This window comes from Sinocyclocheilus rhinocerous, unplaced genomic scaffold (genome assembly GCF_001515625.1).
Source record: "Sinocyclocheilus rhinocerous isolate Xijiao unplaced genomic scaffold, SAMN03320098_v1.1 scaffold601, whole genome shotgun sequence".
NCBI classification, from domain to species: domain Eukaryota; kingdom Metazoa; phylum Chordata; class Actinopteri; order Cypriniformes; family Cyprinidae; genus Sinocyclocheilus; species Sinocyclocheilus rhinocerous.
The window spans coordinates 1,024,924-1,038,475 of NW_015656605.1; the positions used below are offsets into that span (position 1 = coordinate 1,024,924).

A 13,552-nucleotide genomic window follows, 5' to 3' on the forward strand; every position below is an offset into this window, starting at 1 on the left:
CACACACACACACACACACACACACACACGAGGCATTCGACACTCTAACACAAGTTGATTTGAGTTTGAAATTTGCATAATAATGCAAAGCTATAACGACATATTTTCATACGCATATAAAATGCACACATAGTTGGTGAAATTGTCTTCAAATTATTTTTCATGACAATTTTTGATTAAGCAGGAAGGCAAAATTGTTGGTTTGATAATATTTGGGCTTTTTTAATTAATATATTATTATTATTATTATAAATAAAAATCTTTTAATAATTTAATGCATCCTTGGTGAATAAAACTAGTTTTTATATATTTATTTATTTATTAGATTAGTTTATTAGATTTTTTTTTTAAACAACACGTCTCATTTATATTAGGCTCATTATAGATTGGGCCTTATTGACAGAACTCAGCACTATTTGCCTGTGTGCTATTACTGTGAGGCGGTAAACAGAATTATAGTGTGTAAAATAGATATTTGTGTACAGCAGTAATTTACCAAATGGCACGTCGTGAACATGAGATGAAGTCTAGAGCACATTGAGGCGATCGTGTCTGAATGATGCTCTAGGCTCAGTAAAGTATGACAGATTGTGGCAAGCTGGAGAGTTGTGTCACGCAAATAGTGTTCAGTGTTTGCATGTTTGTGCTCTTAACTGATTCCCTTCATTACTTCAGGAGGGAAAACAATGCAGAATGCTGTTCATCTGAGCTGTCACGTGGAGTCTGTTTTGGCGTCTGTCTATTTAAGCCCTCAGTTTCCAGTGTTTGTCTGGTATTGTTTATGTTAACGTGCTTCTGTGAGTCTGTGCTTCTCTTAATACAGGGTGTGCTGGATGTTCTTGAGTTGCTCCTGAGCAACATAGGCAGGGTCAGAGATGAACTTTCCATTAAAGGGCAGTGTCTGCCCTCTGGAATTGATTTCCTGAGGGACTTTTCACCTTTGTAAGGGCAATTTTTATAAATACCATATTGAATGCGTGTTGTTGTTTTTATGTCAAATACTTACATTTAATCAATCATAGTTCTATATACTGTTACCAATCACATTTTCTTCAACATCAACAAAAGCCTTCTTTACAATGCAAAAGCTGCATCTTAAATGCATTTATGTTTATTCACACAGACTGTTTAGTGCTGTTCATGTGCACATATTTACACATAAAATTACATAATGTAGCCTATAAATGGAAAAGAAAGCAACTCAATAGAGGGTGAATCTGCAGTATCATGAAATAATGTCGATTAATAATAAAAAGTTTTTCATGGGGAAAAAGGACATCATATTCTGGCTACAGAAAAAACGATTGCTTAGGCTAAGAATAATTTCTGAATATATTTATTGCTTTTTTTACGGATTAGAAATCAAGACTTCACACTGGTTATTTCAGTAGCATGGAAAACAAAACCGTTTGAGACTGTGAATAGATTATGTTAAAAAAGCGAGCAAAGAACATTGAATCGTTCCGTGACTTCAGTCTAATGTAAGTTAATTTTCACAAAACTCCCATTATAATCACTGAAGCTGCTAAATCAGTCTCTTACTTACATCTTTTCTGCATTTTGTCGTTTATGATGATGAGGGAATTGAACAGCGTTCTCCATGGCAACGGATCAAAACATTGCATTGGTCGTTGCATTCATAAGCTCGACAGAAGCGTGTGTGATTGGTTATAATACTCAAGACTGCAAACTGCGTGTAGAAAGAACTCATCATGCAGCATGAGCAGATCTACTGTAAATGCAGTGCCACAATCGACTCGTTTCATTCACTTTGATCGTGACAGCCGTAACAGAACTAGCTTAATTCCTGACCCTGGCTGTGGAAGTGATTTTATTGTTCATACACTTGTTCTCTTGTCTGTGTTTCTCAGGAGGAGCTCCAGACATCCCAGAGGATAAAGTGTTTGAACGACGGGGGATACGAACTGCAAAAGTGAGTAGTGTGTGTGAAGGACCAAATCTGACAAACTCCAGGGTTGGGATCCATTTGATGGATATTTATTGAGTAAAAAAAGCAAAGTACAAGGCGAAATCAAGTGAAAGTAAAACAATTCAAATTCACAAACACAATCCAGACCGATCTAAATAAACAATAGTATGCAAAGGAAGAAAAACGTGACACTATAGAAGAAGCTGGCAAGAAAATGGAGCTTCTATTATGAACATGAACATTACTTTCATCTCAGCACTGATGTGAGAGCTCCCTCTAGGGGCTGCAAATGTCACAAATGTAACAGATATTGTTCTCGTTGACCCTTTCATTCATCTCAAAGGGCCGTTTTCATCATTTCACGTATCACAAACCTGTTTTCTAACAGTTTATCCCGGAAGCTTAATCCTATAGTGCTGGTCCAGTTGGGATGACAGGCGGGATGCATTATGATTAACTAGTCAACAATATAATCGTTATCATTAGCATTAGTAGCAAGCATTTCAGTAACCAGTGCATGAATCTTGCAGCAGCAGAGCAGAAGTGTTACAAACACATTTAGCACAGATAGACAGAAGCTGTGAATTAATAGTCAAAAAGACAAAAGAGCAAAATAATTTCATTCTAGTATGATTATAACTAATATTCAGGAGTTGGCATGTGAATTCAGTATGAATAGAGGTGAGGGTGAACATATTTGACTGGCTGGCTGTAATGTAAAGCTGGAACTCAAGACTCCAGGCTAGTGTTGTGATTGGTTGGATGAAATCAGCATGCTTCTCCCGAACTCCATTTGTGTAACACACATGTATATATATAAATGTGACCCTGGAGCACAAAAGCAGTGTTAAGTCGCTGGGGTATATTTGTAGCAATAGCCAACAATACATTGTATGGGTCAAAATTATACATTTTTCTTTAATGCCAAAAATCATTAGGATATCTGCATGTGTTCCTGTGAGAGTGAAAAATATGGGTTTCCACCATCTGTTGATTTGACTGTGAAGTAAACAACATTCATTTCAAATGTGAAAGAAGTTGTTAGTATCTTAAAGTCTATATTAATAGTAGAATGTGCTTGTGTTGTGTGGATGTGTTTGTTTCAGCCATCAGACGGCGACAGACGTGGAGAATAACATCACAGTGAACACACATCCGCTGGAGACCACAGCACTGATGTGAGTGTGTCATCAGTATCATCATATTTACACTGTAGATATCACATTGCCACGAGTGATTATCAATATCACATCGTCATGCATAATATACTGTTATTGCAATAGCAAGTACATGTTACAAGCCCTCTGTAAAATGAAGTGTTAGCAAATAAAGCATAAGCTAACTCAATGTTGCTCATGTTAACCGTCAGCATCCAGCATGACTGGCGAGACTTCCTGCAGACACAGGATATCCTGGAGAAGAGAAGCCCCTCCCCTCCCTCTCTGTCCTCAGACAAGATGAGCACGTCCATCAGCATGACCACCCTATCAGATGGCAGCACCCCTGTAAGCCCCGCCCTCTTTCCTCTTCTGCAGGCTGATGGTGTAGATGCAGGAGTTTGAGGTGTTTGTGTGTCCATCAGATGTGCACTTCAGAATCTGGCCGGAAGTAATTCCTGGTACTCTCCATCTACTGTTTTATGAATACTGTGATATTGGACATGCTACTGTTCACATATGGTTTTTGGCCTACTATATAGTATGCAAGTGTGTGATTTTGGATGCAGCCTAGGTCTGTCCAGTCGAAGGAAGTAGATGCAGCTTGATAATGGATGAATATTTACTCATGGAAATCTTAAAGAATCAGCACAAACTACCATTTTTAATAGTAAATGTCAGAGAGAGGGTAGAAAATGCTCAGAAACTAAACTTTGGGTGGAAGAAACCTTAACTAACATTAGTGGACAAAATAGTATGTATGCATGTATGTATTTATTTATTGTAAATGTATTGTATCTGGCCAAAAGCATACTTGAGTAAAAGTAAAACAACTTTAAATTTTACTTGAGTATTAAAAAAGTACAAGTGCTCCAAATAAATAAATAAAGGAGATTCTTATTTTAGCATGTTGAACCATCTTCTCAGTGCAAAGTGAAACTGCTTAAAATTAAACTGCATAACATGTTTTGTCAGACAGACATGCAGAGGTTTGGTTAAAGTGAGAAACAAAACAAAACACAATTGTACAAGTCATTTAGTGCAACAATAACAATTAAAATGCAGCAAAGTGGAACACAAAAAATTCAGCCCTTAAAGGGATACACCATCCTTTACACCCTCGTGCCATGCCATATGTTTATGAGTTTTAGGGGAAAAATCATCTCTCTGCATATAATGCAAGTGTGCAGGCCGTCTAAAGATAATGCTTGAAAAACTACACAATTACACTGTGAAGACGACGGTAACCCAGACAACACCTATCGATGAATCAATGTCTTCTTAAGCGAAATGATAGGCGTGTGTAAGAAAACATACAAATACTAATATTTTAAACTTTACCGTTGTGTTCACTTTGTGTGGTTTCTGAAGCGGTCCTGTACACTTGCATTATATGCACACACTTAAATTAATCTGAAGAAAGAAAGTCATAAACATCTGGGATGGCATGAGGGTGAGTAAATCATGAGAGAGTTTTCATTTTTGGATGGACTATCCCTTTAAAGAGCCAGATGTGAAGCAGAGGCCACAGAGAATTAAAACATACTTCTTGTGTTGTCAATTCAACACCCCTGTCTGTAACAATAATTCATCTTTTAATTGTTAATTTGGTGCATTTAGATTTTTTTCTCAGTAAATACTGATATAAAATTATTTGCGACTAATTAGATTAATTAATGAACAAAGCATGTAATTATTTAGATTAAAAAAATAATTAATTGACAGTCCTAACTGTTACTCAATATAGCATTATGGATGCACTCCATAAAAAGAGCATCACTACACATGATGTACAATTACATCATTACGATTTGTTATATTTTATTTTAAAAAAGGAGTCATTCCCACCACAACATGAATTATCAAATCTGATAATTGAAACTCTGTAATATATTGGCTGAATGCAAATAAAATCAGTGATGATAATTTAAATAGCAAAAATGTAATGAGTACTTTTCAAGTTGAAATAAAATTGTGAGGAGTAAAAAGTACTGTTTTTAAAAGTAAAAGTACAAGTAGTGAGTTTAAATTGTACTTGAATAAAGTACAGATACCCCAAAATAATACTTAAGTACAGTAATCAAGTAAAATTACTCAAGTATTTTACACCCCTGGAGATGTGAGTCTAAGTTGGGCTAATGTAAAGTTGTAATGATTCCACTAGAGGTCAGTATGGGGCTATAACTCCCATAATGCCAATCTTCCCATCATCATCATCATCATCATCATCATCACTTATCTCAAGTCCATGAACATACTGCTGGGAGTCTGCAAAAAAAAAAAAAAATCTATGTTTTAAAATGTATTTCTAAATGTGGTTAATTTGTTTTATAGTAACATCCTCTTGTTTAACCACGTTAAACGTAAATGTCTCCCTGTCGGTAGAGCATAGTGAATCCACTACATGTTTAAGGATGTAAACATTGGCTAGTTAATATCTTTATGTCACAAAGAAAATTACTGTGTCTCACTCAGTCTATTTCTCACGTGGTATAATTGTATTCTGTTGTCCTAGTGTTAAAGCAGCAGACGAGAACAGATAAAGGCACCTCTGTCTCTTTCTCTTGCTCAGTCTTTTCATTTCATGACACTCACATTAAATATTTAGAGACTGTAGAATGCATCAGAATGAGGCCTTGCGTGTCTTTGCAGCAGCAGTATGTGTCCGTGGCCCACCGTGAAGCGTATCGATCTGATCTCGCTCTCATTGGTCACTGGTGTGTGGTTGGGGACGTGGCCGATATTAAAGGTTGATTGATATGATTATGACCGGGGCTCTTTTCATTAGAGCCATGAGCGTGATTGTCTGTTCAGAGCCGCTGGGAATAAAACAACCATTACTGATTCATCACGCATCCTGCAGCGCAGAGGAAGACGAGGAGAGACAGATGTCCTCAGGACAGAAAGATACGCTGTGCATGACTGATCAGAGTTCGTGATCATTAATTATTGGAAAGCAATTATGATGCAGTGCGTTCATTTGGTGTAATGACATCATTTCAACCCAATAACTCAGTGTGAGGTGAAAACAAAGCATCTCAGTGTATGGGTGTGGTCCGGCAGAAGCACACTGAAACACTTCAGATATGGATTTTGTATGACTTAGCTCTGTTGAGCACAAACAGACGTGGTCAGGATTACCTTTTTGCATGGAAACAGCACTGCTACTGTAAAATGTGCATGCTAATTTATAATGGCAACTGTAATAGCTTTTTGTTTATTGTGCAATACAACAGTATGAATCACAGTTGGCAGTTTTTAAAGAAAGGATCAGATTTGGTGGGAGGAGTTACAGGACATTAGTTTTAGCCACTGAATTAGACCATCCACATGCCCTCCCTCCAAAACATCACCTTACTACAGACATAAACTAACAACAGAGAGTGTTCAAGATTGGCTAAAAAGATTGGGATGTTTACACAGAGACCGATGTGATCACTCACCATACATTTATCTGTATGATATCTGTCAGTTACTAGTGACATTAGTTGTGCCATTCACCAAAAAAAATAAAATAAAACTAATAGTTAAGGGGTGCTGTTAAACAACCTCACCACTCCAATTTCAGTATGAGATCCTAAATTGTATAGAGGTGTCCCTCACAGCTATCCAAATTAATGAATATTATTGAGATGTAATTATCATAAATACCAAGTTCTGTCATGAAACTCTAGATAGCGCAGGCTGATGGGTCCTTAACGTAACTGATGATATTCTTAAGGACTTGCCACAAGCTGATTGGTTACCATTGCATACGCAGCCAATGAGCTTGCTGCTTTACATTTATGTGGCTTTACATTCTAATGGCTGATTAGCATTCGATTGAGCTTTGCAGCGTGCTTTCAGAGTTCCTCTGAAACCCTCCACCTTCCCCAGCTCCACCTGTATAGATCTGCTACGGGTTATTTTATATGTTATTTGTGCAGCAGCAGAATGTCTTAAATACTCACAGCACCATATCAGCTTATGTTTTGGCAGTAGCAAGTTCCTGTACTTGCTTGCAGCAGCAGCAATAAACTACAAATACAGCAATAACCAACAGCAGCAGCAATTCAGCAGCAGCGTAGCAGATCTATTCCGCCGAGACCAAATACATTAACATTGTCATATCCATTACTATGCTAAAATCTTCCAAGAGTTCTCATGATAGACCTAAAGAATAATCTTTTTATTCCAGGTTGATTGTAATCATTCACAATTGGGTTGCGAGTACAAATTCCCCCTTCAAAACAATAAAAAAAAAATAAAGGAAAAATATGAAGAGTTCATTTGCATTTTTATTATTTTTTCAGAAATCACTTTTTTTTTCTACTGCGCATTCCAAGTAATATCAATCAAACTGCAGTTGGGTTGTTTTGATTAAGTAATAATAACTTAAACAAATACAGGTAATTTACTAAATTAAAGTTCATTGAAAGTATGTTTTTTTTTACATATTAAACGTTTGTTTTATAGCAAAAGCAGATAACTCCAACAGTCGTTTTTTGGCAAAAGCAGATAACTCCACATTTCATGTTTTAGAGTAAAAAAAAAAACACTCGTTTAATCTTTGCAATCTCATCAGATGACAATGTAGATGCCTGACAAACGTTGTTGTTGTTGTGATCATAAACTGTATGGATGTGATTACACGCAATACACGGAGCTTTTCCCTCACCATTGTAACGCGTTGCTTTTGCAAGCTTCCGTGAAAACGTTTCAGCTTTTATTTTCCTTTTTCGCCCTGAAGAAGATATCACAGGTTCATCAAGTTCGTCGAAATGATCCATCCTCGATCACTTTTAGTCAGCTTTGACGAAACTCCTCTCAGCTAACACGTCTTTTCAAAGTGAAAGTAGCCTTGTCACCTGACCTGAATACAGCGCGCTGATTCGCTGAAATGGATTTATCGGCTTCTGTTCAAAAACAACAAGGCGCTTGTCGGCTTCTGCAGGAAAACGTGAACTCACGATGCCTTGAAAGTGGACAAAACCGGCTTTTTTGACAAAACGTGTTTAGGGTTCAGATTGCGCTATATGTGGAGAATAATGCATGCCGATCAGCTCTTTTTTTTTTTTAAAGTGGCGTTTATCGGTGTTTGCAAATGAACTCTTCATATGTTTAAAAAAAACACAAAGGTTCACACTAAACCCAGATCAAAACTTTACAAAAACACCAGTATAAAGCATATAAGCTTATCAATCGTACTCCATTTCCCAGCCACATCTAAAGGGTAAGAGTACAATTATTTTTCCCACAGTTACACCAAGCCAGCCTACTATGATTGTAAATTGGCATTAAACAAAAGAAGAAAGATGTAATATGACACGCTTCTTCTTAGCATCTGTTTCCATGGTGACTCTTGGAATCAGCGTTCTGTTAAGAATGTCTTTGTGTTCACCATGAACTCTTGAGTTTCAATCAACTGAGTTTTAATCAGCTGAGAGTTCAGGGTCAATGTTCCGCCTATCAGCCAATCCAGCTACAATCAGGGATATAAACGGCATTGACAATTATGGTGAGCGTCCACATGTCAACTAAACAAACCATATCTGGTTTTCTCTTACTCTATTTAGGCAACACACAGAGATGGGGAGATATAATTTTACCAGTTTTTAATCAGCACTCAGTAACCTGAAAGTAAGTTTAGTTGCTGTCAACTCATCATCATTAAAAAAAAAAACATTAAACAAACTGTGCTCCTGCCTATAAACCTACAGCATTATTAAAGAGAAGACTATCAGAACTTGTTCTTCCAGCCACAGCCTACAAACACCAGCAAGACAAACAATTCAAACACTGCCATTGTTCTGCAAACACAAAATCGCATATCGCGTGTATATGAAGAAGAGTCGTATCTACTAGCAGGCACATACAAAAGCACCACATTTGGTGCTTGGCCACATTTACCCCTGCTTTTAATATCCACTGTCTTGGTGAACAATCTTCAATCAATTTTAATTCTCTACCAAGAAAGATTAAGGGGCAGCCATCTTTAGAATTCTGTCTTTGAACTTCTGTTTTTGTGGTGGCTCTAAACCATCACTGTTGAAAAGTAATTGGCTGGTGGTCATAACTAATGTCAATAAACCAGGAAGATTTTCAAACATGCGGTTCATTCATAAATTTGACCAACCTTACATTCATGCTGTGGAAATACAAACGGAAGACAGAAGACAACGAGCACAGTACTGAAACGAGGTGGAGCTATGTAAGGTCTATAGAAGGGCTATTCAATTAGTTTCATTTGAGGGCCGGCTTATTGAATTGAAAAATTGAAGGGGGCCAAGGGGGAGGGGCCCATCCCGATCACTTTCTGGGGGTCCTATAAAATTAGAAATTAAATTTAAATGCATATTCAGCAGTACAATCAACTAATATTACCAACACCAACACCTATTTAAAAAAAACTGCTGTCTGTCAGTCAATTAAAAAATTAACGAATTAATCATTTTTCTATAATTAATCATGATTCATTGCATATTAATATATTGTCATAATTTCACATTGAACCTCCAAATTAATGCAGAAACATCATAAAGGTGGTATGTTTTAAATATGTGTTTAATGGCATCTCTTTAGGCTGCTAATAGCCTATTATTAACAAAGGCCAGTATTTTTTGATACCAATACTGCTACTGATGTCTCTATTAAATGCATTTTCATCTCAATTTTAACCATTAATTATAGCAATTCAGCATTACAGTATAATTGAAAGACATTATTTTTAACATTTAGTAGGCTCTGAAAAATATAACTTTTAATTTAAGTGAACGATCTTCACATAAATTATAAAGTGTATTTTATAGTTTTGGCATAATTGAGTGTGTTTTTGTCGGCTATCTGAAGCGGCTCAGCGTATGCAAACAGCCGAACGTGCAGCCTTTCAAACTTAAACTAGAGTTGTGGATATCTCATAACCCCCTCACACAAGCACTTGTCAACGCTGCCGTCTATTGATGTTGCGGACTCCGGTAGATTGTTGTTGTTGCGTCTCTTCCTTTTCTTTTTTGGCTGTGTGAAACAACAGCCTGGGCCAGTGTTGCCAACTTGTGGAAAAACTAATTAGTGCAAAAAATTTCTAGGCATATGTGCGACCTGCACATACTCTTCCCTTGGGCCAGATGAAGATGATTGGCGGGCCAGAATGGGCCCACGGGCCGCCAGTTGAATATCCCTGGTCTATAGTCTTATACTGTGTTTATACTCCTTATAGGGGAATAATCCTTTTGTGCCCTTTTCGGACTAGAACCAAGGACCGAAGACTGAGAACTAGAATAAGCTTACATACATCCTTGTATAGAGTATGGCTTGTGGATGATCTTCAAATTCTAGAACTTCCTGGCTCTGCTCACCTTTGAGACCAGAAGGTTCTTGTCTTGGAAGTTTTAGAAAGAGGACCCAAGAGCAGAGAAATGCATAAAAACAAGTTTTATTTAATGAAAAATAAAAACCAGAGGTCCAGGCTGCTGAGTCCCAAACCATCAACCCCAGTGGGGCAAAGAAAACAGGAGAATCCAAGGCCAGGCAGAGTTTGTAACCAAGAGGTCAATCAAGATACGAACAGTCCAAATGAGCGAGCAGAAGCAGAGACAGAGCAGGTGAGCAGTTGTAACCATAAAGGCAGAGAGCAGATCAAAAGTGAAATCCAGGGCGGTCCACTGGTCGGAGAGTGCTGGCAGGAGAGGATTCCATGGTAGCAGTGACTTCTTCCACTGGTTGTGCTGGTAACAATGCAGTGGGGAAAGGAGCAGGAATCCGTTTCAACAGACTTGAACACAAAGCGCTGTAGGGTCCTAAAATCTGGAACACGGAGAGGAGGCCCTGGAGTAGGTGCAGAAGGTCCTTAGTCTGGAACACGCAGATGAAAGTACATTGAAGTGAAGGTTTTCTCGCCGGACCAAATGTCTGTACTTCTCTCCCCTTACAGGACTGAGACTCAGAACTTAATATCGTTGTTATATCTGTTATTGCCTCTTTAAAGTTTTGCCAATACATTTCTCACTTTCCAAACCACAACCAGAATACCTTTCTGGCAATATTCTACACAAATTGAGACCAAACATGATGGAAAATGGGTTTTATGGAATTGTTGTGGCGGTCACAAGCCAAAACCTTAGGAATTCATCTCTAGATGGGTGAAAGGCAGAAACAGCATTTTGACCAAAGAGAGGTCCTGTCCTTCCCGGGCTTGGTACCAGAGATCTTCTTCTTGCCCTCTAAGAGGTGTCTGGCCATTGTCCTAGCATCTTTATCTGATAGCGTTGGACAGTTTGTTTGTCTTAGTCCACCAAGATCCAATCAAAATGTAGCAAACCTTTGTCCACTGAGAGGGGCCCCGCCATAAACTGGACCCTGGAATGTACTGTTCACCACACCTTCTTCACAACTACTATGCAAACTACTGACTGGTAACTTACATTTCTGACCAAACATCTACTCATATTGTTATGGCCGCATTGTAGCCTTAACTGTTTGTGTAAAAATATATATGCTGAAACAAAATATTTCTTTCTACAGTTACTTTTTTTGTAATGTCTCAAACCCCACACTCCCATCCCAGAGGCTCATCCCCACTGGACTGCTATTGCTTCTAGGCTACTCCCTTCCAACTCTTTCATAATTACCCCATAATTAACCCCCATAATAATAACATAATTTTATCACCCAACCTTCTTCATTTTATTCAGATTCTCCTCATTCATATAAATCCATTGATATGAATGTTTCCAGCCTCCTAATACATTCCTTTCCTTTTTGACCCTGTCACTCTTGCACCAATTTTGGTCATACTCTAACCCCCACACATTCATTTTACTGTCCTTACACCTGAACCACTACGTGTCCCTTCTATCTAATCCCTTTTCTTGCCATATTCCTATGCTTAATCATTCTCATCTGGAAAGAGTTCTTTGTCTCCCCTACATCTCCTTTCCCACGGCAAAAGATACAAATTCATCTTATTCAGAGGAATATCGAGGGGCATCCAATACACCCAAACTTCCTTCCTGCCAGGGATTTTCTGAGAAGGAGGAGGACTGTAATCAGCCAAAGAAAGAATGGGAGGCGCTCAATAGGTTAAAGGAAAGACGATTCTATTTTAATTAAACTAGCAGATAAGGGGATTGTGGTAATTATCATAGATAGGGAATGGTGTGTGAAGGAGGTGACTCAGCAGGAGGAGTTCTACAGGCAATTAGAAAGGCCCATTTTGGAATCTATGAAGAGTATCAAATGAAAGATTGAGGGACTGTATAAACAATGTTTCCTCACAGAACAATAAGTGTATTATACAATATGGCATGATACACCTAGGTATAAGAGATTTTACATTCCTCAAAAAATTTCCAGATGTGCCCCCAGGAAGACCAATAGTGTCAAACTATGGGTGTGAGAGTTGGCAAAGTTTATAGACTCACATCTGAACTCATCATCAACAAGGCACAAGAGCTATTTGAAATATATACAAACCATTAGTTAAAGTGCCCCTATTATGGATTTTTGAAAATTACCTTTCATGCAGTGTGTAACACAGCTCTAAGTGAATTAAAACATCCTGCAAAGTTTTAAATCTGAAAGTGCACCATGTATAAAGTTATTGTCTCTCAAAGAAAGAGTCAATTCTGAATCATTTTTAAAATGAATCCCAAGCTGTTTCATGTCAACATGAATCATTAGCATATTGCCCGCCCACGTGTTGTGCAGGCAGACCCGGGAAAACTTGAACCCCCCCCCCTCCCTCAAACACTGTATCAGATTCCTGTGGATAGCATCATGTCGATAAGACGCTGTGCTCTGCACTGTGAGGGTAAATCTGTTTTTTTGTTTGTTTTTTTGTGAAGAATCAATGGTTGAAGTTCATTTTTACAGCAATACCACAGTAGTACAGCCCCAACCTTGTGTTGTGTCCCCGTCATTTTACTGATGACTTGCTACAGAAACCTAAATGCGTACAACGTGGGATTCGCAGTACGTGAGATTTTGATACAGTTCCCAAACGTGCATCTAAATAAATTTGTCAATTAATTCGACTGTCACGCTTTTACGTCAAAGTGCCATGAACAATATTGACACTTACCATTGAGAAAGGTCCTGCTCCAATCGTGTTTGCGATTAACTTTCTGGTTCATCAGCAACTCTGTACGCTTCCTCGTCGGACTCGGGCTCGAATTGATAAGGTAAAATTGATGCCATGTTGTCTGTTCATATAAAATCTCCAACACTTGATAAGCCGTAATCCAGTAATGGTGATGGGCGTTCCATTTCCGACATGCGCTGCACGCAGTAGACCAATCACAACAGACTGGGTCATCGGACCAATCACCGCAGATTAGCGTCATGCAAAGGAGGGGTTTGGAAAAATTAATTGTTGAGTGAATCGTTTGGGAGTTGTTGAGCAAATAAGGTAAAAATAAATGCATATTATAAGACAATGAAAGTGTTTCTTGACCTTGCATGCATGTCAACCTGTTGTTGGGGACTCCCA

General features: G+C 38.1%; 1 protein-coding gene across 1 annotated transcript in view; it reads left to right on the forward strand.

Annotated features, from left to right (window-relative positions):
• LOC107720417 (IQ domain-containing protein J) overlaps positions 1–13,552 on the forward strand; it is a 164,802-nt gene that overhangs the window by 55,290 nt on the left and 95,960 nt on the right. The window contains exons 4-6 of the mRNA XM_016528113.1: positions 1,872–1,933; positions 3,037–3,108; positions 3,300–3,435. Of these exons, the coding sequence (XP_016383599.1) occupies positions 1,872–1,933; positions 3,037–3,108; positions 3,300–3,435 (270 nt within the window). The remainder of the gene's footprint in view (positions 1–1,871; positions 1,934–3,036; positions 3,109–3,299; positions 3,436–13,552) is intronic.